We start from the raw sequence: 26,404 nt of genomic DNA on the forward strand, positions 1-26,404 counted from the left end.
CCGACAAATTTCGATCCTTCTGCCGCATGTCTGTGGCCACATTTGACCTTCTGCTTGAGCAAACTCGCTCTGGTCTCACCTTCCAGAATACGAACATGAGACGCTGCATTTCGCCCGAGGAACGTCTGCTTGTGACCTTGAGGTATGTATGAAGCTGCTATAAGTTAGTCCATGCCGCTGTCTGCTTTACCAGCCCCCCACTAACATGTGTTCTTCCTTACTTTTCCTTTCTCTTTATTTTCTAGATTTCTGGCCACAGGCAATAGTTATCATTCGTTGCATTTTGAATTTCTTTTGGGAGTGACCACCATTTCGTTCATTGTCACATCCACCTGTGTCGTGTTGTGGCAGAGTTTAAAGAGCACGGTCATGCCTCAGCCCACGACAGAACAGTGGCTAAGTATATCAGAGGGATTTCTTCGAGCTACTGAATTTCCTAATTGCATTGGTGCCCTTGACGGCAAACACATTCGTGTGAGAAAGCCCCCACGCAGTGGCTCGCAATACTATAACTACAAGCAGTATTTTTCCATGGTATTGTTAGCCTTGGCGGACACTAATTATTGTTTCTCTATTGTTGACATTGGCTCGTATGGAAGCTCGGCAGATGCCCGCATATTCCGTACATCAAGAATGGGGAAGCGACTCGTGAATAGGCGACTGGGGTTGCCGGAACCCTCCATCCTCCCAGGCTCCAGCGGGCCCCCAATCCCGTATGTAATCGTGGCAGATGAGGGGTTCGCACTCACAAGGCAAGTCATGCGTCCCTTTGCAAGAAGGGGCTTGGATGACCGTAGGCGCATGTTCAATCTCCGCCTGGGCAGAGCTCGGCGATGTGTCGAATGTGCCTTTGGCATTATGTCGAACAGGTGGCGTGTCTTTCTGTCCACAATGCAATTGTCCATGCATAATGTCACACGTGTTATCCAAGCGGGTGTAGTTCTGCATAACTTCTGCCGCATTAATGATGCAAACTTTGATGCTGACTATATCATAACACACGCAGACACCACTGACAATGTCCCGGTGATTCCTCTCGGGCGATCTGTCTCCTCCGGCCTTCGAGTTCGTGACACTTTGGCGGCATATTTTGAGTGCCCATCTGGACCAGCACCGCGGGGGGCTGATGACCTGTGAAGGGGTGAATGTTCTTTTGACGCCTCACTACCGACCTGAGATGTGGGCATTTTTTGTTTTGTTTCTTTTGTGTGTTGGGGTTGGGGTAGGGACTCGCAAAACATGAGGACCCTTGACGCGGGTTGCGAGCTTATATCTCTCGGGGTTTGAGCAGGACTTTACACAGTTGCCGACTTACTTTGCCCTTATATCCTGTTGTGCGGACTGCAGTTAGGGAAGTCCAATTTCAAGTCTACTTATTTAGCTACAGGGCCCATGGCAGGACCTAAACTTTGGAATCCCTTTCAAGCAATGTCAAACCACGAGAGATTAACTCAAACCTCATATCACATGTCCATGCATTGGTCCAAAAGGCCAGAAGTGTGTGAGAGTGTAGGCTAAGGAAATGTGTGCCAAACCTTCTGTTGGGTGGTCGAAAAGAATAATAAAACGAAATCAAACCATTACCTTTTTAATTTTTAATAAGGTATTCGGAACAATCCCCAATTTTGGGGTAAAAAACAAACACACCAACATGGTGTAAGGAAATTCAAACGCAAAACAGGATCACACAATATACGTGGCCAGGCCTGCACCAAACACAACAGTGCCGTCCATGAATTTTGGGCACCAACACACTCAGAGGTGTTGATATAGTTGGGCTGGGGAGGCATATGCCTGCATTTCAGCACCACTATGCTGGAGCTGGGAAGGTTGTTCCTGGCCAGCATAGTGGTGCTGATGTGGTGGCTGGAATGTGGGCCCCGCGAAGTGGGGAGCCATAGGGCGCACGTATGGATGAGGACGGGCCATATGGGGAACAGGGTGAAATTGGCCAGGCACCTGGGCCGTGGGTGGCGGCATGTAACTATTTTGCCACTGCTCGATTGCCGTGAAACACGGATGTGGATTGTGTGGCGGTCTGCAAGCGTCGATCAATGTGACGATCGACGCCTGCAGACGGCCCATAAGGTCCATCGGCACCAGGCGGAGGAGGGGCACAATGCTGCGGCCAAAGGCATCATTGCCATCCTCCTCTGCGGCTCGCCTCAAATACTCGAGGACCCGCGTATCCACCTGGGCAGATGTGGAGGGCTGTGGGGCACGAAGACGCCGACTGCGGGCTCGCACGGGCCGCTCCTGGGCTGGAGAGCCAACCGGCCGTTCGGACTGGCCTGGTGCGGGCTCCTGGGGTGTCGGCTCGGGGCTGGGTGGCAGGATATTGGGAGCAGGGGCTTCGGCCACAGACTCCCCCACGTCAGTCTCCTCTGCTGTATCCTCCAAATTGTCGGTGGTTCTACAAGGAGGCAAAAAATTATGAGTACAAAATCTAACAATGCCCACAACAACACGTTGACAGACAGGACCTGGACAAACACACAGTACACTCATGCAACGACATAAATGCTTACGTGCGCATATCCATGATGTCCTTCAGGAACATCAGCTGTTTAGTATAAATGTAGGGCCGTTTGCGAGATGGCCCATCTCCGCTGCGTCCCTTGTCACCCATCTCTCGCCTGAATTGATCACGGCAGCTCCGCCACCGTGTCTTGATATCTTGGACTGGTGTATGAAACAAAAACAAAACACGCCATCAGAACTATCACCTCTCACTCCAAAATGAAGGGCCCTGCAATGGCAATGCGGTCGGACGTGGGAAGCACCTGCTCCACCAAAGTTTCTCGTGCTCATGTGCGCAATACACATACAGGGCCCAGGTTTTCTATAGGCATGACAGGCATTGACAGAAAATGCCAGGTACTCACCCAACCGAGTGCGGTCACTGGTTCGGCCTGTCTCCCACTCTTGCCCAAATAGGTTTTGGGCCACCAACTCCCATGCGTCCTCCTTCACCGTCCGGTTGTGATACTCCTCACATCTATTATCCCATATTGCTGGATGCTCCTGGATAAAAAGAATGAGGCGCTCCACATCCATCCCGCGCGGCATGGCTGTAGTATGTTGCTGTGTTGAAACACTACAAAATATCCCCCGTCAACTCTCCTGGCACTGGCTAGTCTTGCCCCCTCGCAGTTGAAAGGCAGGCACTTCCTGGTTTGGAGAAGCTTTGTGTAGCTTTATAGACTATTTAGAATGGACATAACAGCTCTTGCGTGTTTTTCGCGCATGCAACGCAGGACCGTCCGTGTGGCATGCGTTGTTTTCACGCACCCATTGAAGTCAATGGGTGCGTGTTGCGTGAAAAACGCAAGATTATAGAACATGTCGTGAGTTTTACGCAACGCACTCACGCAGCGCAAAATACACGCATCGTCTAAACAGCCCCATAGACTATTATTTGTCCGTACGACACGCGTGAAAAGCACGCGCGTCGCACGCGCGTATAATACGCTCGTGTAAACGAGGCCTAAGACGCGTAACAAGAAAGCATCGATGACCATTTAATGACACCTGGAAAGCGGGGATCTATCTGCTCTCAGTAGTAGTGAGCGGGTGTCGTCACTATTTATGGCCATTTAAATAGAGGCCAGAAGTAAATTGTGTCTGTTATACAGAAGAACGAGAATATGATTAAAGTCAACATAGTATTTATACTGAAGGTTCACACTATGTATATAGAAGCATATTACATGAATAAGTCAGATTAATAATATGTCAAGAATGTATCAAGCTACAAGATCAAAGTTACAAAAATAAGTTATAGCCATGCAAAAATATAGTTATTAATCTAGAACATGCTCCCTAATACTGAGAGCAGATGGATCCCGCTTTCCATGTGTCATTTAATGGTCATCGATGCTTTCTTGTTACGCGTCTTACTCTATGTTACATTGCCGTTTCTGTGTCATACCTCTGTATCATACCTATGCCAACATGAGCCACTATCCATTATATGTATGTAATACTGATATATATCTATTCTTTATATCACTAAAGCCATTGTGACCGAGGCCCGGGATAGGCCGAAACATCCTAAAAGAATCGCCTGTTTCACAATAAACAATTTATACTCTAGAAATAAAAGCATTTAGAGAACTCCACGTTTATCACCACGTTCATCTTTACCACCGAGTGCTCGGGTTGTTTTTCTATGTCATTCAGATGTAACCAAAGTTACTATCCGGTAAAACAATCCATAAGGAATAGGGGAATATTGTAATAAATAAGAATTTTAGATGTCTCTGAAGATCCAGGATCTCTGGGGTAACTTCTAATATCTGCAAAAACTTATATTAGGGGTGTATTAATGCATAAAGGGCGTCTGTCACATTGACCACCCGTCTGATCTGTTTGCAGCATATTATATAGCAGGAGGACCTGAGCAGATTGTGTCTCTCCATTCACTTCTATAGGAGTTATGGGAACCGCCTAACAAGGCCACCCAGAGGTGGAGCCGCATCTACCAGACGTTTCTGGCATATCCTGGGTAGGGATGCACGGTGCATCGAAACTTCGCTACTGTTTCGATACTGTGCATCCCTAAACGGTTCGATACCGCTATTTCCTGTATTTCGATACTTCGCTGCGCAGCCGCACAGCTCAGTATAGTAATACATGAATGTATGGGAGCGCGGCTGTGTAATTCAGCCACAGCCCCGCTCCTGAGTCATGATAAGTTTGCGGGGTCAGGATGATGCAATACGGCCAGCGCTGCACTAATGAGCGGCGGCACTGAAGACAGAACATGGCGGGCGCTCTACAAAACACCCCCATGTTCTGTCTCCAGTGCCTGAACTGCCGCTCATTAGTGCAGCGCCGGCCGCACCTCCTCATGCTGACCGCGCACGCACTTCCTGTCAGGAGCGGGGCAATGGCTGTATTACACAGCCGCAGCCCCGCTCTATAACGGCGGAGACCAGAGAAACCTCTCATCTCCGCCGTTATTCCCCTGAATGCTGCGATCACAGCGGACTGCAGCATTCAGGGGAAAATGAGAAGGGGTTATGCCCCTGGATCGCGTCACAGGGAATTCCTGTGATCGAGGGCCATACCATATATGGGCATACAGCCCAGGGTCTATTGACGGACCCCAGGGCTGTCTTACCATATTTCATGTTGTTAGGACATACCCAAGTATGTCCTCACAACTGCCTGTGTGCTATCTGTCCACAGGCTAATGTACTGGCATATATCTGATATATGCCAGTACATTAAAGTTTAAAAATAAAGTAAAAACAAAGTATTGTTAAAATGAAAAAAAACTACACATTCACCTTTTTTACAATAAACATTAAAATAAGTCTCAAGACATAAAATATTCACATTCAGTATTGGCGCGGCCGTAATAACCTTCACAACAATTTTTTTGCATCATTTATGATGTGTACGCTGTAAAAAAATGAAACACTGCTTTCATTCACTTATTAATGTGGGGCACGAGGTGCGATGAATTTAACCTCCATGTTCCTCACATTAATAGTAATTAACCCCATCATGTACCTCGCACATTAACCCATTATGACTGAGAAACATTATGGGATTAATTACTATTAATGTGAGGTGCGTTCAAAATTCATCACACATCGCGCCTCACATCAGAAAACGGAAGCATTTTTTTTTATTTATTACTGTTGGCAAAGTATCGAAATTGGTATCGAAATCGCAATACTAAACGAAGTATCGGTATCGAAGTCCAAATTCTGGTATCGTGACATCCCTAATCCTGGGGAGAAATGTCCGTGTTGGGAATACCCCTTTATTCCATGTGGTGACGGCTCTGAGAAGATGTTACTCTCAATGATGAATAAGTGAGGTTCCGTATGTCACACATGATGTTGTCCCCTGTATGATTTCCATCTTCTCCTTTCTTCATAAAGACGTGTGCAGTACTAGATCCTCCAGTTCCTCCAGTTTTCTCATCTTCTCCTCCACAACGTTCCTTCTCCTGAATGACCCACCAAGGATGGACAAGGACAGGAATGAGATGAGCAGAAGAATATTAGACTTCACCTTGGAGATCATCTACCTGTTGAGCGGAGAGGTAAACTTTTCTACATTATAGAACAAGTGACACATAGGGAAGGGACAATACATAATAGGAAGAATCCAGTGTCCTGTATAACAGCGTCCAGACCTTCCAAGTGACGTCAAGAAGCCACCAGCAGAAAAGCTGAAGATCAGCCACCAATATGGTCAGTTATGTGTCATGTCACCGATGCAGCAATAGTAATGTTGTAGAGCAATGAGAATGACAACGAACCAGGAGGATCAGGATGACATCTATATAGAAACATAGAAGATGACGGCAGGAGGAGAGCACATGGTCCATCTAGTCCCCCCAATATTATTTCCTTTTTAGTTTTGGCCTCGTTCTATTTTCTCAATGTCTTTTAGTAGGCGAGGTCTCCAGTATTACAGATGTGGGGTCACTAGAGCTCTATACAGCGGGGTCACAATCTCCCTCTTTCTACTGAGGGGGGAATACTGTGTTCAGTTCTCTAAGTGTCTCTCTCTATACACAGGAGTACACAATAGTGAAGAAGACATCGGGTGACTGTACGACTCCCATCATCCATGAGTCAGGAGGATGGAGCAGTAGTGAGAGCCCCATCACAGAGCCTGCCCCTCACTCCCGGATACATGAGAAGAAGATCTTAGATCTGATCTACAAGATGACTGAGCTGCTGACTGGAGAGGTGACACTGCTGGGAAATTCTACAGTAACAGCACTGGAGGTGTCTGGGTGATGACTGTATCATTGTGTGTGTCAGGTTCCTATAAGGTGTCAGGATGTCACTGTCTATTTCTCCATGGAGGAGTGGGAGTATCTAGAAGGACACAAGGATCTGTACGAGGAGGTCATGATGGAGGACTACCGGCCGCGAACATCACAAGGTAGGGAGAGACAAATATATATATTGGCATTACTGGGGCACAGGCTGGACAGGCGGCCGTGTTGAAGTCTTAATAGCGTCATGTGCAGTACATATACACGTGTGTACAATGACATGTAATGTAGGAGCTCCACAATTTCGGCTCCTTTTACATCTTGTTAGATCCCTATGTTTCGTGCTGCCGGCTGCTCATAACTCTGCATTAGAGGTCACATTATATTGTACAGCGCTGGCGGCCGTTATGGATACGGGAGCCATGGAGATGAGCAGGATGCTCTGTCTCCTAATGCAGAGTTATGGGCAGCCGGCAGCGTGGACTATGGGCAGTCTGTGCTGTAGTTAGAAGTAAACCTGATAATACAAGTCCTGTAGAAAGACGATTATCGGCACACTCCGGCAGTATAATAGTTTTCTATATAATGTCCGTATAATCGGAGGTTCTCTTTAATTTTACAAGTTATGGGTTCTAGATTCTGGAGATGGGACGATGATCCAGGGATTTATTCTGATTTCCAGATTTGGGGTCAGGGAGGAGTTTTCCCCTAATGAGACAATGGTCATCCACCTCATGGGGGATTTTGTCTTCCTCTGGATCAACGCGGTCGGATTATAGGTTGCACTTGATGGACTTGTGTCTTTTTTCATCCTTAGTAACTATGTAACACAGAATATATGGAGCAAAATTTACCACTAATATAAAGTACAATGTGTTCTGGAAAGACAATCTCACAATGACTTGGATGAGTAAAATCTTATTCCCGCTTATGTTACATCCACACGGCGTAATTCGGCTGATCGCTAATGATCCAGCTTCTGTGTATAGAGGAGACGTAACAGCTGTATCGTTAAAAACTAAAAAAAAATGTTTATAATCACCTACAACCAATATCTGTATTAATAAAAAATATTGCCTACGAAGGTGTACACAGCTTTTAAGAGGCTAATAAGCAGGTGACGCCCTGACAATTGTTTTGTGTCCCGCCACTTTCAAGTGTATGTTCATGCGTTCATACAATGGTGGAGCAGGGAGCTGTTGGTGCCCCGCCATTCACTCTGTTAGGCCACAGTCTACTTTAGGCCTGCGACTTACAAGGTGCCTGAGACCTCGGTACAGGTAGTGAGGACCTCAACATTGTAATCACTGCTCTGCAAAGAAGTGTATAGAGAAGTGTCTGATATATAGACAGATATACAGTAGTCATGTATTCAGTCACTGTGTGTTTCCTACAGATGGATCCAGTAGGGGAAATCCACCCGAGAGATGTCCCAGTCCTCTGTATTCCCAGGACTGTCCAGAGGAAAATCACAATGTCCCAGAGAATCATCAGGTAGATGAAGCTGAGCCCTATACCAGATCTATATAGGGGGGTGTGGAGCTTTTTGGTCCTGCGGTCATAGATGGGGTCATAGATTTTGGTGATTTCTTATGTTGATCTGTTAGATTCTTCGCACTCTCTGCTGTATTGTACTGAATTGTTACATATGTGAAATCAGGAGGAAGATCTGACTAATAATAAAGCGGAGGATGAAGCAGAAGAAGAGCGGGTGAGGGGCGATCAACCGTGTAAGAGTGAAGTGGAGGAGGAAATTCCAGGAGGAGTTACCACAGGTCAGTAATAATGAATTTAGAAAGTGAATTGGAAGGTTTGTTAAGGTAAGGTTTCTCCTTAGGGTATGTTCAGACTGGCTATCTTCGTCCGTTATTCGGGCCGTAAACGCCCGAAAAATCAGAAGCAGAATTCCTCCAAACATCTGCCCATTGATTTCAATGGGGAAAAACGTCATTCTGTTCCAATGGGCTGTTTTACGCGGCCGTTTTGAAAAACGGCCGCGTAAAAAAACGGCATCGAAAATGAAGTGCAGGACACTTTTTGAAAAGTTTTTGGAGCTGTCTTTCATAGACTCTATAGAAAACCGCTCCAAAAATGGCCGTGAAAAACGCAGCGAAAATAGTTTGCGTGTGAACATACCCTTGCTTCTACATTACAGTGAGGGTACGTTCACACACAAACTCAAAAACGTCTGAAAATACGGAGCCGTTTTCAAGGGAAAATAGCTCCTGATTTTCAGACATTTGTTTGAGCATCTTGTGTTTTCGCTGCATTTTTTTACGCCCGTTTTTTTTACCGGTTTCCAATATGAGTCTATGAAAAACGTCCCAAGAAGTTCTTTTTTGCGGCAGTGTTTTTTACTTGGCCGTTTTTCAAAACGGCCCCGTAAAAAAAACTGCCTGTCGGAAGAGAATGCCGTTTTTCCCATTGCAATCAATGGGCAGATGTTTGGAGGTGTTCTGCTTCAGATTTTTCAGGCGTTTACGGCTTGAAAAAGGGCCGAAAATGGACCATGTGAACATACCCTTACACTTCAGACAATGTGTTATACATAGTGCAGGACCTTAGGGAGCTGTGACTGCACATAGAAGTTCTCTACAAGGTGTTCTATGAATCCGGACATGCACTAGGCTTAGTGTCAGATATTGGGGGGATACTGGCTGCGATTAACAGCCGGGATCTGAGAAAACTCCATTTAAACACTTAAAGGGCATGTGTCATCAGATGTCTGCATTGAACTACCAAGAGGCTATTCTAGATTAGTTTAAGGGTATGTTCACACGGCCTATTTACGGACGTAAATCGGGCGTTTTTGCCCCGAATTACGCCCGAAAATAGCGCCTCAATATGCGCAATGAAAGCAATGGGCAGACGTTTGTCTGTTCACACGAGGCGTATATTTACGCGCCGCTGTCAAATGACGGCGCGTAAATTGACGCCCGCGTAGAAGAAGTGACCTGTCACTTCTTTGGCCGTAATTGGAGCCGCTATTCATTGACTCCAATGAATAGCAGCGCTAATTACGGCCGTAATTGACGCGGCGTTCAAGCGCCTGCACATGCCGGTACGGCTGAAATTACGGGGATGTTTTCAGGCTGAAACATCCCCGTAATTTCAGCCGTTACGGACCCCCACCGTGTGAACATACCGTAACATGATTCTGACGTGTATTAGGTCTTTCCCCGGAGCACATCCTTTGAAGAGGAAAAGCTTTTATTACATTTATGCAAATGAGCATCACCGTTGCTCCAAAATGCTCAATCGTTATTCCCCAGTTCAACCCCCTCCCTCCCTGCTTCCTTTGATTGACAGGTGCCAGGCATCGTAGTGTAGTGAACGCACGAGAGTCCCTACATTCTAATCGGCGCATTTGCAGTATAATCTTTAAGCTCCGCGTTCTAATTGGCACTGCTGTGCATGTGCCGATTAGGATGTAGGGACGCTCGTGCGTTCACTACACTACGGGGCAGGGCGTGAACTTGCCTAGTACGTATCCTGGCTCCTGTCAATCAAAGGAAGCACGGAGGGAGGGGAGTTGAACTGGGGAATGACGAAATCATTTTGGAGCAACGGTGATGCCCTTGTTGCTCAAATGCTAATTTGCATAAATGTAAAAGGCTTTTTCTCTTCAAAGGAGGCACTCTGTGGAAAGACCTAATACACGTCAGAATCCGGTCAGCCTAATCTATAATACCCTCTTGGTAGTTCAGTACGGACATCTGGTCACAGACTCTTAGTGACCACCAATACCCCTTTTCACGTTGGCCTAGTCTAAGTCCTGCATGGGTGTCCCGTGCAGGCTGGAGCCTGGGCTCGGCTGTCTGATGACAGCTGGGCTCCTGCTCCAACACCCACGATCGAAATTTACTTTGATCGCGCCCGTTTAACCTGTTAAATGCCGCCGTCAATAGCGACCGTGGCATTTAACTTGTTTACAGAGGGAGTGCGCCCCCTCTGTCACCAATCGGCAGCCCGCAAATGCAATCGCGGGTGTCCGATGGGGTGTCATGGCAGCCGGGGGCTTGATAAAAGCCCCCAGGTCTGCCCTGGACATATGCCTGTTAGGACGCGCCGGAGGCACGTCCTAATAGATTGCCTGTCAGATTTACACTGGTAATAATGCTCTGGTATACGAAGTATGCCAAAGCATTATAGCAGCGATCTGAAGATCGCACAGTAAAGTCCCCTAGTGGGACTAATGAAATAAGTAATAAATGTGAAATAAAGATTAATAATAAAAATTAGTCAAAAAAATAAAATTTTTCATAAAAAGTGGTTTTATTTAGTAAAAGTGTAAAAAATAAATAAAAGTACACATATATGGTATCGCCGCGACCGTAATGACTCAAAGTTAAAATGTTATTTAAACACCGTAAAAAAAAAACGCAAGAAACAATGGCGAAATTGTAATTTTTTCCATTGCCCCCCAAAAATGTCATAATAAAAATGAATCCATAAGTCCCATGCACCCCAAAACAGTACCAATCGAAACTACGTCTCGTCCCGCAAAAAACAAGCCCAAAAAATCACTACATTGATGGAAAAATCAAAAAGTTACGGCTCTTGGAAAGCAACGATGCAAAAACAAATAATTTTAGTTCAAAGGTGTTTTTTTATTGTGCAAAAGTCGTAAAACATAAAAAACCTCTACATATGTGGTATCGCCGTAATCGTACCGACCCATAGAATAAAGGTAACCTGTTCAGGCCCTGCCGGGTTAAGGGCTTAATAGGAATACAAAGATGGCAGTTGAATTGTGGGGGGCCGATGGGCCATCGGAGGGGGCTGCCCCCTCTTTCTAACTCTTTAGATTGACCGCAGCATTTAAAGGGTGAAAAGGGTGGAATCAAAGCGTTCTTTGATTCCGTCTGTTGCAGTGACCCGTCACCCGCTAAGTATGGAGCGACCTCAGCCTGTGAGCCTGCTCCATACTTCTCTTTAGCGTTTATCATGTACAATTACGTGATAATGTGTTAAGGGGTTAAAAATGAGTTTCACATACAAAGACGTTTCCAGTGATGATAACCTGCACTCAGAGGCCACTTCACTAGGTCCACCTTATTAGTACTTGATCGGACACATGGCCTGCGGTAAAGGTTTTTATTGACCTAGTGAGTGTTGATACACTCTCACTACAGCAGCAATTTTTACAGGAGTACACCAACATGGTTGAATAAGGGTTTACACTGGGGGCTCTCAATCTCAAAGAAAAAAAAAAATTCTATCAGTCACGGAGCCCAGAGTTTCCACATTTTATATGCTCCCGAAAATCCACAAGAATCTTGTAAATCCACCAGGCAAGAATCTTGTAAATCCACCAGGCAGGCCTATTGTCTCTGGTGTAGGAAACTTAACGGAGAAATGCAACAAATGTTTGGATCAACATCTCCAAGAAATACTCTACCAGCTCCCTTCTTACACCAGAGACACTATGCAGATTCTGAAGGAATTGGATGGGATTCATTTGAGTAAGAGTGAGACACTGGTCATCTGTGATGTGGAAAGCCTTTACACCAGCAGTAACCACAATAGAGGTTGTACAGCGGTGAACTTTTTTCTATCTAGAAATGAGGATCTCAATCACATCAAGAAAGATTTCATACTCAGAGTCCTTAGATTTATCCTGACGCGGAACCATTTCCTTTTTGATGGTCGATATTATCTTCAGGTTAGGGGCACAGCTATGGGGCGGCTGTGGCACCCACATTTGCCAATCTATACCTGGGATGGTGGGAAGAGATCGTTTTTAGTGACAATATGAACAAATACACTGAGAATATGAGCCTCTGGCGGCGCTACATTGATGATATTCTTGTAATCTGGAGCGGCACTGTACCTGATCTGCAAAAATTCATTGAGGCATTAAACAACAATGACTTCAATCTCCGGCTGACTCTTACCTAAGACCACCGTCTTATTCCCTTTTTGGATGTCCGTATTTATACTGACGTCAAGGGTGACATACATGCGGATCTTTTCAGGAAGGAGACTTCTACCAATAGTCTACTCGCTGCCAACAGTGCACATTCCAGGAGAACCATAAGAGCCATCCCCAAGGGAGAATTTCTGCGACTGAGACGTAACTGTTCTACACTGTTCACTATCAAACAGAGATCAGTAGAACTCAAATCCCGACTCCAAGCTAGGAATTATTCCAACAGAAACATTAAGGAGGCATACAATGCTGCTTTAAGAACTGAATGGGTAGAACTACTCACACCTAAGAAAAATAAAAATATAGATACAACCATACAGGTTTCCCCTACTAATAGTCACACAACCTCCCAGCCAACCTAGATTCATCACAAATTACAATGCAGAATGGGGCACCATGATGAACATCCTGAACAAGTATTGGAATGTCCTTAAAGGGAATGTGTCGCTAGAAAAAAAATACATATTTTTTTTTGTTAAACAGTTAGTATATACATGATTACACATTGTTATAATTTATTTTTATTTTTTACAAGTCAGGAAATATTATAAATTAGATTCTAATTTATAACATTTCCATGTGCTGGTCACTAGAGGGAGCAATTCCCAAAATTGCAGCATTGGCATGTGGTAAAGCAACCTCATTGCTTTATGCTGCAAAATTAGAGAAGACACACTCGCTCTAGTGTGCTCAAACAATCCCCCCTCCTTTATCCTGGCTTGTGCCAGGAGAAAGGAGGGGGACAAATGTTCAAACCTCTTACACTGTGTGCCGCCATTTTTTGAGCGAATGCACAGTGTAGGAGGATTAGATACAGTGGTTATAACACGAACATACACAAACATGACTTACCTGCCGTCACCGCTCCTTCCGCTTCTAGTCCTTGCTTCGGAACATATGGACGGAAGCCGCGACCGGAAGTAGTCATCTTACTGTCCGGCTGCCGCTTCCGGTCCACATGAAAATGGCGCCGGATGTCGCACTGCCGAAGACCTTCCATTTGGACTGTGTGGGAGCGGTGCATGCGCCGTTCCCACACAGACAGCGTACACTATAGTGAATGGAACGGCTCCCGTTCGCATTCACTATGGGGATGTATGTGCCGTATTCCATCTCTGTATGTGTCATTAATCGACACATACAGAGATGAAAAAAAAAATGGCAGCCCCCATAGAGAAGTAAAAGTCAGAAGAAAGAAAAAAGTAAAACACAAATAAATAAAATTTATTTTAATAACATACTAAAATCAAAAACATAAAAAAATTTTTTAAATCGGACTTAGACCTCAAGAAAATTCTAGGTGACGGTGCAAACTGGCTATCGAAAAGGGAAAAACATTTCTAATCTCTTGCTTTCAAGCTACTTTTCTAAAAATGACATCAAAAGGAACACCTCCACCCCAGGATTCTACCCATGTAAACTTTGTAAAGCCTGTAGGATCCTGAGTACCACAAAAAAAATTGGGAATAAATTTTCGATTCGAGACCATATCAGATGTACGTCAGAAGGAGTTGTATACTGTTTGGAATGTCCCTGTGGTCTGAGATATGTGGGCTAAACAAGGAGGAAACTTCGGATCTGCATTAGAGAGCATATAGGAACCATCATCAATTTTGACAAAAATTAGAACGATAGTCAGACCCAGAATAAGCCATTCACTCCCAACCCAATTGCCTGGCACTTCAAGAAAAAACACAATCTGGGTTGGACCACCCTCAAAGGCTGGGGCATATGTAAGATCAGTCTGGGCATTAGGGGTGGCAATCTAGACGAAGCTCTCCTGAAGAGGGAGAGCCAATGGATCTTTTGTATGAACTCTGTCAACCCCCATAGCCTCAATGAGAGCTTCAATTTTGGCTGTTTTTTGTAATTATAAAAAACTTTTTGAAAAATAGTTTTTACTTTGGACCGTTATTAGGGTCATATATGTCTTTTTTTAATTGATTTTGCCTACTTTGAACAGCACATGGTGATGCAGCAATATTTACATCACATAGTATTGTCAGCTCCCATATATTGATACTGCTTTGTTTAAAATACAATACTATTATACTGTTCCTCGCTGTACATTCTCTCTATTATCATCAATTAAGGAACATATAAATATAGGAGAGATCTGTGACTGATCGTGAAAAGCACATTTGGCATTGTATTCTGGTATACAATTTATAAACGGCAGTGGCAAAAGTCATATGCAAGGTACCTTTTTACACTGTCATTCATTGATTCTATTCTGATTGACCTGTTATCCTGTCAGTCAATTAGTCCAGTTACGTAGAACACTGTCACATTGCACTTTGTTTACAGTTTATTTGACATACTGTCAATCAATCAATTCAACCTATTTGAAGACCGCTCGTCAGGCGGTCACCACCCCTAGAAGAAGCCGGAAATTCCGGCGAAACGCGCGTTTGGTATTTAAGACACTGTTTTAGTTGGTCCAATGTCCGTTTCCAAATACCTGCAATAATTTGTTGCATTGTCTAACCCTGACCTGGACACGTGCCTGGCCTTAGACATACTAGTGTAGCTCGCAGCCAGCCGCCTTTGTGTACCACTTGGGTTCATTAGCACATGTGCTCACCGTCCTCCACATTCACCCTGCCTGGGTCTTGTGTAATTACGGTGGAGCCGTTGAGGCTGCTTGTACCACCACCTAGAGTAATACTCAACGTAGGGTCCTCAGTCCGCCGCCCTCTGTGTTCACTGTAACACAGACGGCATTGTTGCCTGGTCACATCATACTCCGCTCATACAGCGGCGTCCTTAGCAACGTCAATCACGTGGTCCTTGACTTGCTGCCCTCTGTGTCCACTGTGACACAGACGGCAATTCTGCTGGCTGTGCACCTCACCGCTTGTGTAGCGGGGTCCGTTCACTGCTGGGCTAATTTACAGCCCGGTGAAGGGACCTAGTTATACAGTCAGCACCAATAACATTGCTGTCCTTTTGATTAAAGGCAGCAATTTCACTGATTACTCCCTAATGTGGTGGATACACAAGGTGTCAATTTTCAACACTATGACAAGACTTGACTCATTCTTCATCTTTAGCATGTCAGAATTTTGAGCTTTCACTGTCCAACTCATAACGTTGCAGAACACTTTTTATATTGGGACCTTATTGTCCTTGGTGCAGAGTTAGGGGACATCTGCACACAAACTGTACACAGACATTGGATTTTTTTTTAAATACCAATTTATTCATAATTAAGCTTTTTTATTTTCACTTATTAACTTTTGGATACATTCCTATTGGAGCCACACAACCTTTTTCTCCCTCCTTCCCCTTTTCCAACCAAACTTTATACAATTATCCTGGTGGTGCAAAGCAAGTGTGGCTCTTCTTGTCATTTCTAATTAAATCATTAAATTCTCAGGGCAGTCTCACATTCTATCTATTAGGACCTTCTTTCCCCTTAGAACAGCCTGAATTCTTAGTGAAATTATATAACAAGGTACTGGATTGATAACTTCACTCTGTCTATTCCACTACATCCTAAAGATGTTCTATAAAATTGAGATCCGGTGACTGATCAGCCATTATGATATACAGACCTCATTATCATGTCCGTGACTTCAGCCTGAGATCTGTGCTTTGTCTCATGACACATTATCTTGTTAAATGTAGCCTGTGGCCAGTATTAGATTGTCTGTAACATTATTAAGTTGTTGTAATAAAGTGATTCCCAATTGGTATTGAAGGTTAAAATGTATTGGCAGAGGACAGGCGAGATTGTCAGACAAGAAGATGCTTTTCAAATTTTGTGCTTTTTATCAAGTCCAAGATTTATGTTGTAGACCAGAATCCTGAACTTTGTCATTGATATATTTTAAAGTGTTTCAAAATCTTTAAGTCTGGAATTACACATGCAGTTCTTGGGGCAGTTTTTCTAATCCAAAGACTAGAGCGGATTCAAAAGGAATAGCATATAATTCTCCTTCCTGCTCAATTCACTTCTAGTTTTGACTTCAAGGGGTTGTCCAGGAATACATTTTATTTATATTTTAACTTAATGTGACATATATAATTAACTTCCTAATATAATGTCTGTTTATATCTTGTGGCGTTACTTACTTCTAATGTGCGGTCGCGTGACCGCACCCAGAGTACATTTTCCACTTCCTCTGACATTCCGTGTCTTTGCTCAGCCAACACTTCCGGCAGAGCTGAAGCACGGCGCGTCATCAACTAGGTTTACAGGCAGTGGGACCAGAGGTGAAGCTCTGAAGAGCTCGTGAAACATCCGCCCAGCCCACTGCCTGTAAACCTAGTTGAAGACGCGCCATGTCTCTGCTCAGCCAGAAGTGCTGGCTGAGCAAAGACAGGGAATGTCTTCTCTGCTAGTACAAGCCCCCTCCTCCTCCTCCTCTGTCGGAGTTCCCGCACTGCCTGCCTGTCTCCTCTCATCGCCCATGCCCCCCCGGCACCCATCCCTCGCAGCACCCCCTTTGATTGAATATACAGTTATTGCAGGGGTTATCTAAATACAGGAATGATGGGGGTTATCTAAATACAGGGATGATGGGGGGTTATATGCCGGGATAATTGGGTTATATACAGGAATCATGGGGTCATCATCCCTATATTTAACTCCCATCATCCTTGTGTATTACCCCCATCAACACTATATATAACCACCATCATCGCTGTGTATAACCGCCTTAATCCCTGTATAGGATTCTGGGGGTAATACACAGGGATGATGGGGTAATACACAGGGACGATGGGGGTTATACACAGGGACGATGGGGGTTATACACAGGGACAATGGGGGTAATACACAGGGACGATGGGGGTAATACACAGGGACGATGGGGGTAATACACAGGGACGATGGAGGTAATACACAGGGACGATGGAGGTAATACACAGGGATGATGAGGTAATACACAGGGATGATGGGGTTATATACAGGGATTATGAGGCAATACACAGGGTGGATGGGGTTTATAAAATGGTGTAATACACAGGGATGATGGGGGTTATACACAGGGATGATGGGGGTTATACACAGGGATGATGAGGGTTATACACAGGGATGATGAGGGTCATACACAGGGTTGATGAGGGTTATACACAGGGTTGATGTTGGTTATATACGGGGATGATGAGGTAATACACGGATGATGCCGATTTATATACAGGGATGTTGAGGGTAATACACAGGGATGTTAGGGTTGTACACACGGATGATGGAGTTATAAACAGGGATGATGAGGTAATACACAGAGATGATGGGGGTTACATACAGGTTGTATACAGGTATGATGGGGGTTATACACAAGGATGATATAACTCCATCATCCCTGTGTGATTATTAGTGGGTGTGTGTGACCGTGCAGGGAGCTGGGTGACTAGAATTAGAGCAGGGAATGACCCCATCAACATAGAGGCACATGGCAGTATGCAAATAGCTGAGATGCTAAGGGGGAGGGGGAATGTAAGCGGTCTCCTCAGATTCAGTAAGGGATTATGGGTATGGTGGGTTACAAGACAGGAGCAGAAGCAAGGGATGTAAACCAACAGAGCAGCAGTGACGATTGAAATAAAACTAAAACCCGTTAGAAGGTTAGTAGGGGGTTTTAGGGATGGCAAACCAAGGCTGGGGGACACTTTTTAGAAAATATTTTTTTTCCTGGCCAACCCTTTAATGGGACATATATAATTAAAGAGACTCTGTCACCACATTATAAGTGCCCTATCTCCTACATATGCTTTTTATTTAAAAAACCGATCTTTTTTCACAACGTTAGGAGCGATTTTGGTTTATGCTAATGAGCTTTCTTAATGCCCAAGTGGGCGTACTTTTACTTTTGACCAAGTGGGCGTTGTACAGAGGAGTGCATGACGCTGACCAATCGGCATCATGCACTCCTCTCCATTCATTTACACTGCACTAGCGATATAGATATCACTATGTGCAGCCTCATACACAAGCCCTAACATTACTACAGTGTCCTGATAATGAATACACATGAAATCCAGCCTGGACGTCATGTGTACTCAGAATCCTGACACTTCTGAATCTTTTCTGTGAGATTCCAGCAACGGATGCGAAATCTCGCGAGATCATGGAGCTAAACGAGATTTGGTTTCACTTGCCGGAATCTCACAAAGAAAGATTCAGAAGTGTCAGGATTCTGAGTACACATGACGTCCAGGCTGGATTTCATGTGTATTCATTATCAGGACACTGTAGTAATGTTAGGGCTTGTGTATGAGGCTGCACATAGCGATATATCTATATCGCTAGTGCAGTGTAAATGAATGGAGAGGAGTGCATGATGCTGATTGGTCAGCGTCATGCACTCCTCTGTACAACGCCCACTTGGTCGAAAGAAAGTACGCCCACTTGGGCATTAAGAAAGCTCATTAGCATAAACCAAAATCGCTCCTAACGTTGTGAAAAAAGATCGTTTTTTTTTAAATAAAAAGCATTACTTTCACCTACATTACAGCGCCCATCTCCTTATATAGGAGATAGGTCACTTATAATGTGGTGACAGAGTCTCTTTAACTTTGCTAATAATAGACATATAAATAATAGACATTATATTACAGTCACGTGACCGCACCCAGAGTACATTTTTATTTCCTGTGATGTTCCACGTCTTTGCTCAGCCAGCACTTCCATCTATTCAGAGGCACGGCGCGTCATCCACTACGTTTACAGGCAGGAGGCAGGGCAGATGTTTCATGAGCTCTTTAGAGCTCCGCCTCTGGTCCCACTGCCTGTAAATGTAGTTGATGATGCGCTGTGCCTCTGAATACCCGCAAGTGCTGGCTGATCAAAGACACGGAGCGACGTCTCTGCTTGTACACGCCCCCGTCCTATTATATCGTCGTCCACGCCTCCTCCCCCTTCTTCACACTTGTAATTCCTGCACTGCCTGACCGACTTGTTTCTCCAATAAAACGCTCCCTCCTCCACTTATCCCGACCACCAGGCTCCCTCCCCCTCCTTCACTATGTTCATTGCACCAACCTCCCCTTGCTGCCTCCGAACCCAGTCTCCTATCGCTACTGTCTAGCACTATACTAGCGCTAGTATAGGCTCTGCTCCAGGACTCTGGAATCCCCTGACATCACTGTCCATATATGGACAGTGATGTCAGGGGCTTCCCCAGAGTCGGATTCCCAGAGCGAAGCGTTAGTATAGGCTCTGCTCCTGGACTCTGGGGAAGCCTTTGACATCACTGTCCATATATGGACTGTGGTGTCAGGGGCTTACCCAGAGCCGGAGTTCCGGGCAGAGTGCTAGTATAGGCTCTGCTCCAGGACTCTGGGGAAGCCTCTGACATCACTGTCCATATACAGTTAGGTCCAGAATTATTTGGACAGTGACGCAGTTTTGGAATTTTCGCTGTTTACCAAAACATATTGAATATACAGTTATATAATCAATATCGGCTTAAAGTGCAGACTCCGCTTTCATTTGTGGGTATTCACCTCCTAATTTGAGGAAGGGTTTAGGAATTACAGCTCTTTAATATGTAGCTGCCTCTTTCAAGGGACCAAAGGTAATTGGACATTTATCTCAAAAGCTATTTAATGTGCTGCATGGGCTATTCCTTCGTTAATCCATCGTCAATGAAGCAGGTAAAAGGTCTGGAGTTGATTCCAGGTGTGGCATTTGCATCTGGTAGCGGTTGCTGTGAACCCACAACATGAGGTCAAAGGAGCGTACGAGGTACCAAACGCAGAGCAAGAGAGTAGTCCGTAAAGCCAGGGTCAATATGAAGCAGAGGACAAATAGTACAAGCAGTAGCAGCAGAACCAGGAAACCAGCAGAATCACAGGCAAAGGAGAATCAGGAAGCGAAGGTATAAATAGACAGAGGGCGGGAGCTAGCTCCGTCTGGCCAGGCTGTGATAGGCTCTCCCACTTCTCAGCCTCCCAGCCTGAGTGGTAGAAGGAGTCACTCCATCAGACTTGGGAGCAGGTGCAGACTGAGTAACCACGGGAGTCGACACAGAAGCTGTGTCTGGCAGATCCTTTACAGACAGTTTATAGTTAAATATAAAATGCAAAAGTTATGGCTCTTCAGATATGGAGACACAAAACCAAATAATTTTGGAGCAATTGTCTTTTTATTGTGTAAAAGAAGTAAAACATAAGAAAACTATATAAATTTGGGATTGTCGCAATCGTAACAACCCGCTGAATAAAAGTTATTGTGTTATTTATGCCACACGGTAAATGGTGTAAATTAAGGAGGCATAAAGAGAGTGGTGAAATTGCTGTTTTTTTATCTCCCTCCAAAAAAGTTAATAAAAGTTAATCAATTAATTCTATGTACCCCAAAATGGTGCTATTAAAAAATACAACTTGTCCCGCAAAAAAACAAGACCATATACAGCTATATCGACGCAAAAATAAAAAAGTTATAGCTCGTTGAATGCGACGATGGAAAAACTTTCAAAAATAGCTTGGTTATTAAGGTTTCAAATAGTCACTAAGGGGTTAAATGCCATTTTGTTATAGTCCACAACAGACCTCATCGTCATGTCCATGAATTCAGCCGGAGATGTGTGCTTTGTGTCATGACGCATTATCTGTGGCCAAGATTGGATTGTCAATGACAATATTAGGTTCTTGTAATAAAGTGGTACCCAATTGGTATTAAAGGGTCAAATGTGTTGGCAGAGGACAGGTGGGATTGTCAGACAAGGTTTTGGTTTTTTAAATATTTTTGTTTTTTCAAGTTAGAGGCTCGGTCACCAGATTTTGCAACCCCTATCTGCTATTGCAGCAGATAGGCGCTGCAATGTAGATTACAGTAACGTTTTTATTTTTAAAAAACGAGCATTTTTGGCCAAGTTATGACCATTTTTGTATTTATGCAAATGAGGCTTGCAAAAGTACAAGTGGGCGTGTATTATTTGTGTACATCGGGGCGTTTTTACTTCTTTTACTAGCTGGGCGTTCTGACGAGAAGTATCATCCACTTCTCTTCAGAACGCCCAGCTTCTGGCAGTGCACAGACACACAGCGTGTTCTCAAGAGATCACGCTGTGACGTCACTCACAGGTCCTGCATCGTGTAGGACGAGCGAGGACACATCGGCACCAGAGGCTACAGTTGATTCTGCATCGGCGTTTGCAGGTAAGTCGATGTAGCTACTTACCTGCAAACGCTGATGCTGCTGCTGCAGAATCAACTGTAGCCTCTGGTGCCGATGTGTCCTCGCTCGTCTGACACGATGCAGGACCTGGGGCAGGAAGTGAGTGACGTCACAGCGTGATCTCTCGAGAACACGGCTGTGTCTGCACTGCCAGAAGCTGGGCGTTCTGAAGAGAAGTGGATGATACTTCTCGTCAGAACGCCCAGCTAGTAAAAGAAGTAAAAACGGCCCGATGTACGCACATAATACACGCCCACTTGTACTTTTACTTTTCAACACGCCCAGTTGTACTTTTGCAAGCCTCATTTGCATAAATACAAAAATGGTCATAACTTGGCCAAAAATGCTCGTTTTTTTTAACAAATAAAAACGTTACTGTAATCTACATTGCAGCGCCTATCTGCTGCAATAGCAGATAGGGGTTGAAAAATCTGGTGACAGAGCCTCTTTAAGGTTTATGTAATAAAAGTGGTGACTTAGGTGTAGGCCAGAATCCTGAACTTTAGCATTGATAGATTTTAAAGCACACCTGTGTTTTTATCGAAAAGTTCAAAATAGTCACGCGCCTCAGTCCCCAACGATGTTATGATGTCGTACCTGCATTTTAGAGCTTTGAAAATTCCTGCAAATAAAAGAAAAACTGTTCAATTTTGCCGCAATTTTAGTGAAGTCACAGCAAAATGCTACGATTTCCTACGTTTCTCTGCAAAAGACAAATTTTTAGCTTGACGTGAGATCCCTGTACATGCAGCTTCTTAGTTATTATTGAGAGACTTTCAGCAAACATTAGACATCCTAGGGCAAAGTGCACATGAGAGTCAGATAAATTCTGGGACTTTGGAAAATATCTATAACAAAGCAGACAGAGATGCAAAGAGCTACTGCAAGGATTACATCACAGTTCAGGCAGGCTATGAGTACAGGGAGGTTTAGCAGAGAGAGGCCTCCCCATTTTCTGCAGTCTGTCTACTCTTCTCTGGAACTAGACTGAATTTGTGGTCCAACCAAGGGTGGACAACAAATGATAGAATAGGGGTCACCTATTGGCAGTATCTTCATACAGGCTTTGCAAGGATAAAACAGAATTTTATTTTAAGAAAGCAAATAGCAAAATCGGGTATACTATTATATTAACACAAGTATTTAATGGACAGTTATTATCCATTTATTGTATTTTTCAAAAATGTATAAGACTGGAATTGGGCATTACATTTAAAAATTTATTTATGATTTCTATTGTATATTGCATGTTCTTTATGCACAGCCAAACGACGACCAATCCGCACCAAATTACACGCGCTTCCAAAGGTTTAGACCGGGTTTCAGCTCTCTAGGACCTACCATTCTCGACATAATCACAAAAGCAAATTTGGCGTTACTGGCTTCCACATCAAGTACCTTCCCCTATATCTCATCACATGACCCGTATTGGCCAATAGAATCTCGCAGGTCCTTCATTCTTAGCTTCACTCACATACACACTGTTTTAGACCAGATTTCCATAACAACCAAGCCATATTTATTTACCCGACATGTTACTCGCCGTAAACTAACCGTACCTATACTGGATTTGAGCATTCTCATAAATTGAAACCCTTTCAGACCAGTCATGCCTCCAAAAAGGAGCACTGCACTTATATGAAAGACTCCTGCGGTAAAGTGTATGGATGCTGCCCGAGCTGCTGAAATCTCTCAAAAGAACCAAGCCTGTGGATTTCAGCATTCTCATAAATTGAACCCCTTTCAGACCAGTCATGCCTCCAAAAAGGAACCCAGGCTTTCTTGGCAACAGATCAGACAGGTGGCTCTCAGTAGCGTAGTGACTCCTGCCCGAATTCAGGCCAGAAAGCAAGCTGATAGCACGCTGAACATGATGTGCTCTGAGTGGGCTTTCATGCATGATTCTGTTTTCAATTATTTCTATGGCCAACTGGTAATAAAAGTGCCAATGTTGTTAATCAACAGGCTCGGTCACAGTCTTATTGTCCATTTCCTCCAAGTTTATCTGTGCGGTATTTAGGAAATTAAAATTGAAATAAACGGTGTGTAACTGCCGGGGTATATAGGGCTACGAGCGATTTCCCCATAAACCAAGAAAAGGGCATGGATTGGCCCCCTGGGGACCCTTGGAATAAATCCAATTAACACAGACAGACAGACAGACAGACATGTTATACCCGGGCAGCGCCGGGTACTTTTTCTAGTATGTTATAAATTTGTCTACTTTATGGTTTAAAAAATATAAAAATCACAAAATCCATTTTTAATCCTAACAGAAGATGCCAGTAAGAACTCTGAGGGAAACGTCATGTTTTTGATAAATTACGAAGCAGAAGATGAAGATATCATGCAGCAGTCTTCAGGAGAAAACCTCATTACCCTTAATTTACACCCAGGACTTCACATTACAGATCTATCATATAATTCTCCTAATCATGAGGAAAATTCTCCTCCCCAATCCCAGATTGTTACCACAAGTACAGCTCAGAAAGAGGGTAAAAGGTTTCAATGTGGTAAACAGTTTACAAAAATCTCAGGTCTTTTTACAAACAAAAGAATTCACACCGTAAAGAAGCTGTATTCTTGTCCACTATGTGAGAAATGTTTTTCACAAAAATCGAGTCTTGTTAAACATGAGAGAAAACACACAGGAGAGAAGCCACATTCATGTTCAGAATGTGGGAAATGTTTCACAAAGCAATCCCATCTTGTTAGACATGAGAGAAGTCACACAGGAGCGAAGCCATATTCATGTTCAGAATGTGAGAAATGTTTTACATGTAAATCCTATCTGGTTATACATAAGAGAAGTCATACAGGAGAAAAGCCGTATTCATGTTCAGAATGTGGGAAATGTTTCATAGATAAATCACGTCTTGTTATACATCAGAGAAGTCACACAGGAGAGAAGCCGTATTCATGTTCAGAATGTGGGAAATGCTTTTCACACATATCAAGTTTTATTGTACATGGGAGAATTCACACAGGCGAGAAGCTGTATTCATGTTCAGAATGTAGGAAATGTTTTACATATAAATCAAGTCTTGTTAACCATGAGAGAATTCACACAGGGAAGAAGCTGTATTCATGTTCAGAATGTGGGAAATGTTTTATATATAAATCAGGTCTTGTTAGACATGAGAGAAGTCACACAGGGAAGAAGCTGTATTCATGTTCAGAATGTGGGAAATGTTTTAGATATAAATCAAGTCTTGTTAACCATGAGAGAAGTCACACAGGGAAGAAGCTGTATTCATGTTCGGAATGTGGGAAATGTTTTACACGCAAATCATACCTTGTTATACATGAGAGAACTCACACAGGAGAGAAGCCGTATTCATGTTCAGAATGTGGGAAATGTTTTACATATAAATCAAGTCTTGTTAACCATGAGAGAATTCACACCGAGGAGAAGCCGTATTCATGTTCAGAATGTGGAAAATGTTTTGCATATAAATCCCATCTAGTTAGACATGGGATTAGTCACACAGGAGCGAAACCATATTCATGTTCAGAATGTGGGAAATGTTTTACACGCAAATCATACCTTGTTATACATGAGAAAAGTCACACAGGAGAGAAGCCATATTCATGTTCAGAATGTGGGAAATGTTTTACAGATAAATCATGTCTTGTTAGACATGGGAGAAGTCACACAGGAGCGAAGCCATATTCATGTTTATAATGTGGGAAATGCTTTTCAGAAAAATTAAATCTTGTTCAACATGAGGAAACTCAGACTGGAAAAGCCATTTTGATGTTCTATATATGGAAAATGTTTTACATGGAAATAAAATGTTTAAACTCATCAGAGAATTTGCGTAAAAAAAACAAAGCGTATTCTTGTTTGGAATGTGGGCACAGACAAAAACCCTGACGATCTGATGTGTCACTTTGTGGGATTAATTTAAACATCCTTTAACCTTTCCCAATATCTGCCGTGTAGATACAGCACTGATGGAAAAGCATTTCCACAGACCGCTGTACATGTATGACGGGAAGTCTGCACCATCACCAGCGGGTGTCAGCTGCACAGCCCTGGCCAAAAGATTTGAGACTGACACAAATTTTGTTTTTCCCAAAGTTTGCTGCTTCAGTTTTTATAGTTGCAATTTGCATTAACTCCAGGGTCTTATGAAGAGTGATCGTGAATTTCAATTAATTGCAAAGTCATTCCTTGCCAGGAAAACTAACTTCATCACAAAAACCACAATTCCACTGCATTTCAGCCTTGCCACAAAATGACCTGCTAACATAATTTCAGTAAACTTCTCGTTGGCTCAGGAGAAAGTGTTAGCGAGGAAAAGGCGGCTCATATCACTCTGTCATGCTGATTGAATTATAAGAGCAGTTCTCATTGCTTTGCATCAAAAGGGCTTTACGGGCAAGGACATTGCGGCTTGTAAGATTGCCCCTAAATCAACCATTTATGGGATCATCAAGAACTTCAAGGTTCAATTGCTGTCAAGAAGGGCGCCCAAAAAGTCCAGCAAGTGCCAGGACCATCTCGTAAAGAGATCGGTTCAACACCAGTGCAGAGCTTGCTCAGGAATGTCAGGTGTCAGTGCACCTGCATGCACATTGTGGCTAAGGCTTT

The 26,404-nt window shown here is 43.8% G+C and overlaps 2 protein-coding genes across 2 annotated transcripts in view; both read left to right on the forward strand.

Moving 5' to 3' along the window:
- Window positions 1–5,866: 5,866 nt before the first annotated feature.
- LOC142702106 (uncharacterized) overlaps window positions 5,867–26,404 on the forward strand; it is a 98,925-nt gene continuing 78,387 nt past the window's right edge. Inside the window, exons 1-4 of the mRNA XM_075848172.1 lie at window positions 5,867–6,061; window positions 6,543–6,716; window positions 6,792–6,915; window positions 8,145–8,242. Coding sequence (XP_075704287.1) covers window positions 5,867–6,061; window positions 6,543–6,716; window positions 6,792–6,915; window positions 8,145–8,242 — 591 coding nt within the window. The remainder of the gene's footprint in view (window positions 6,062–6,542; window positions 6,717–6,791; window positions 6,916–8,144; window positions 8,243–26,404) is intronic.
- LOC142664057 (uncharacterized) lies at window positions 8,410–25,587 on the forward strand. Its single transcript, XM_075842973.1, has 2 exons — window positions 8,410–8,523; window positions 24,084–25,587. Exon 2 carries the CDS (start codon window positions 24,116–24,118, stop codon window positions 25,490–25,492), a length of 1,377 nt encoding a protein of 458 aa, XP_075699088.1. The 5' UTR covers window positions 8,410–8,523; window positions 24,084–24,115; the 3' UTR covers window positions 25,493–25,587.

The sequence above is a fragment of the Rhinoderma darwinii genome, chromosome 1 (assembly GCF_050947455.1).
Source record: "Rhinoderma darwinii isolate aRhiDar2 chromosome 1, aRhiDar2.hap1, whole genome shotgun sequence".
Lineage (NCBI taxonomy): Eukaryota > Metazoa > Chordata > Amphibia > Anura > Rhinodermatidae > Rhinoderma > Rhinoderma darwinii.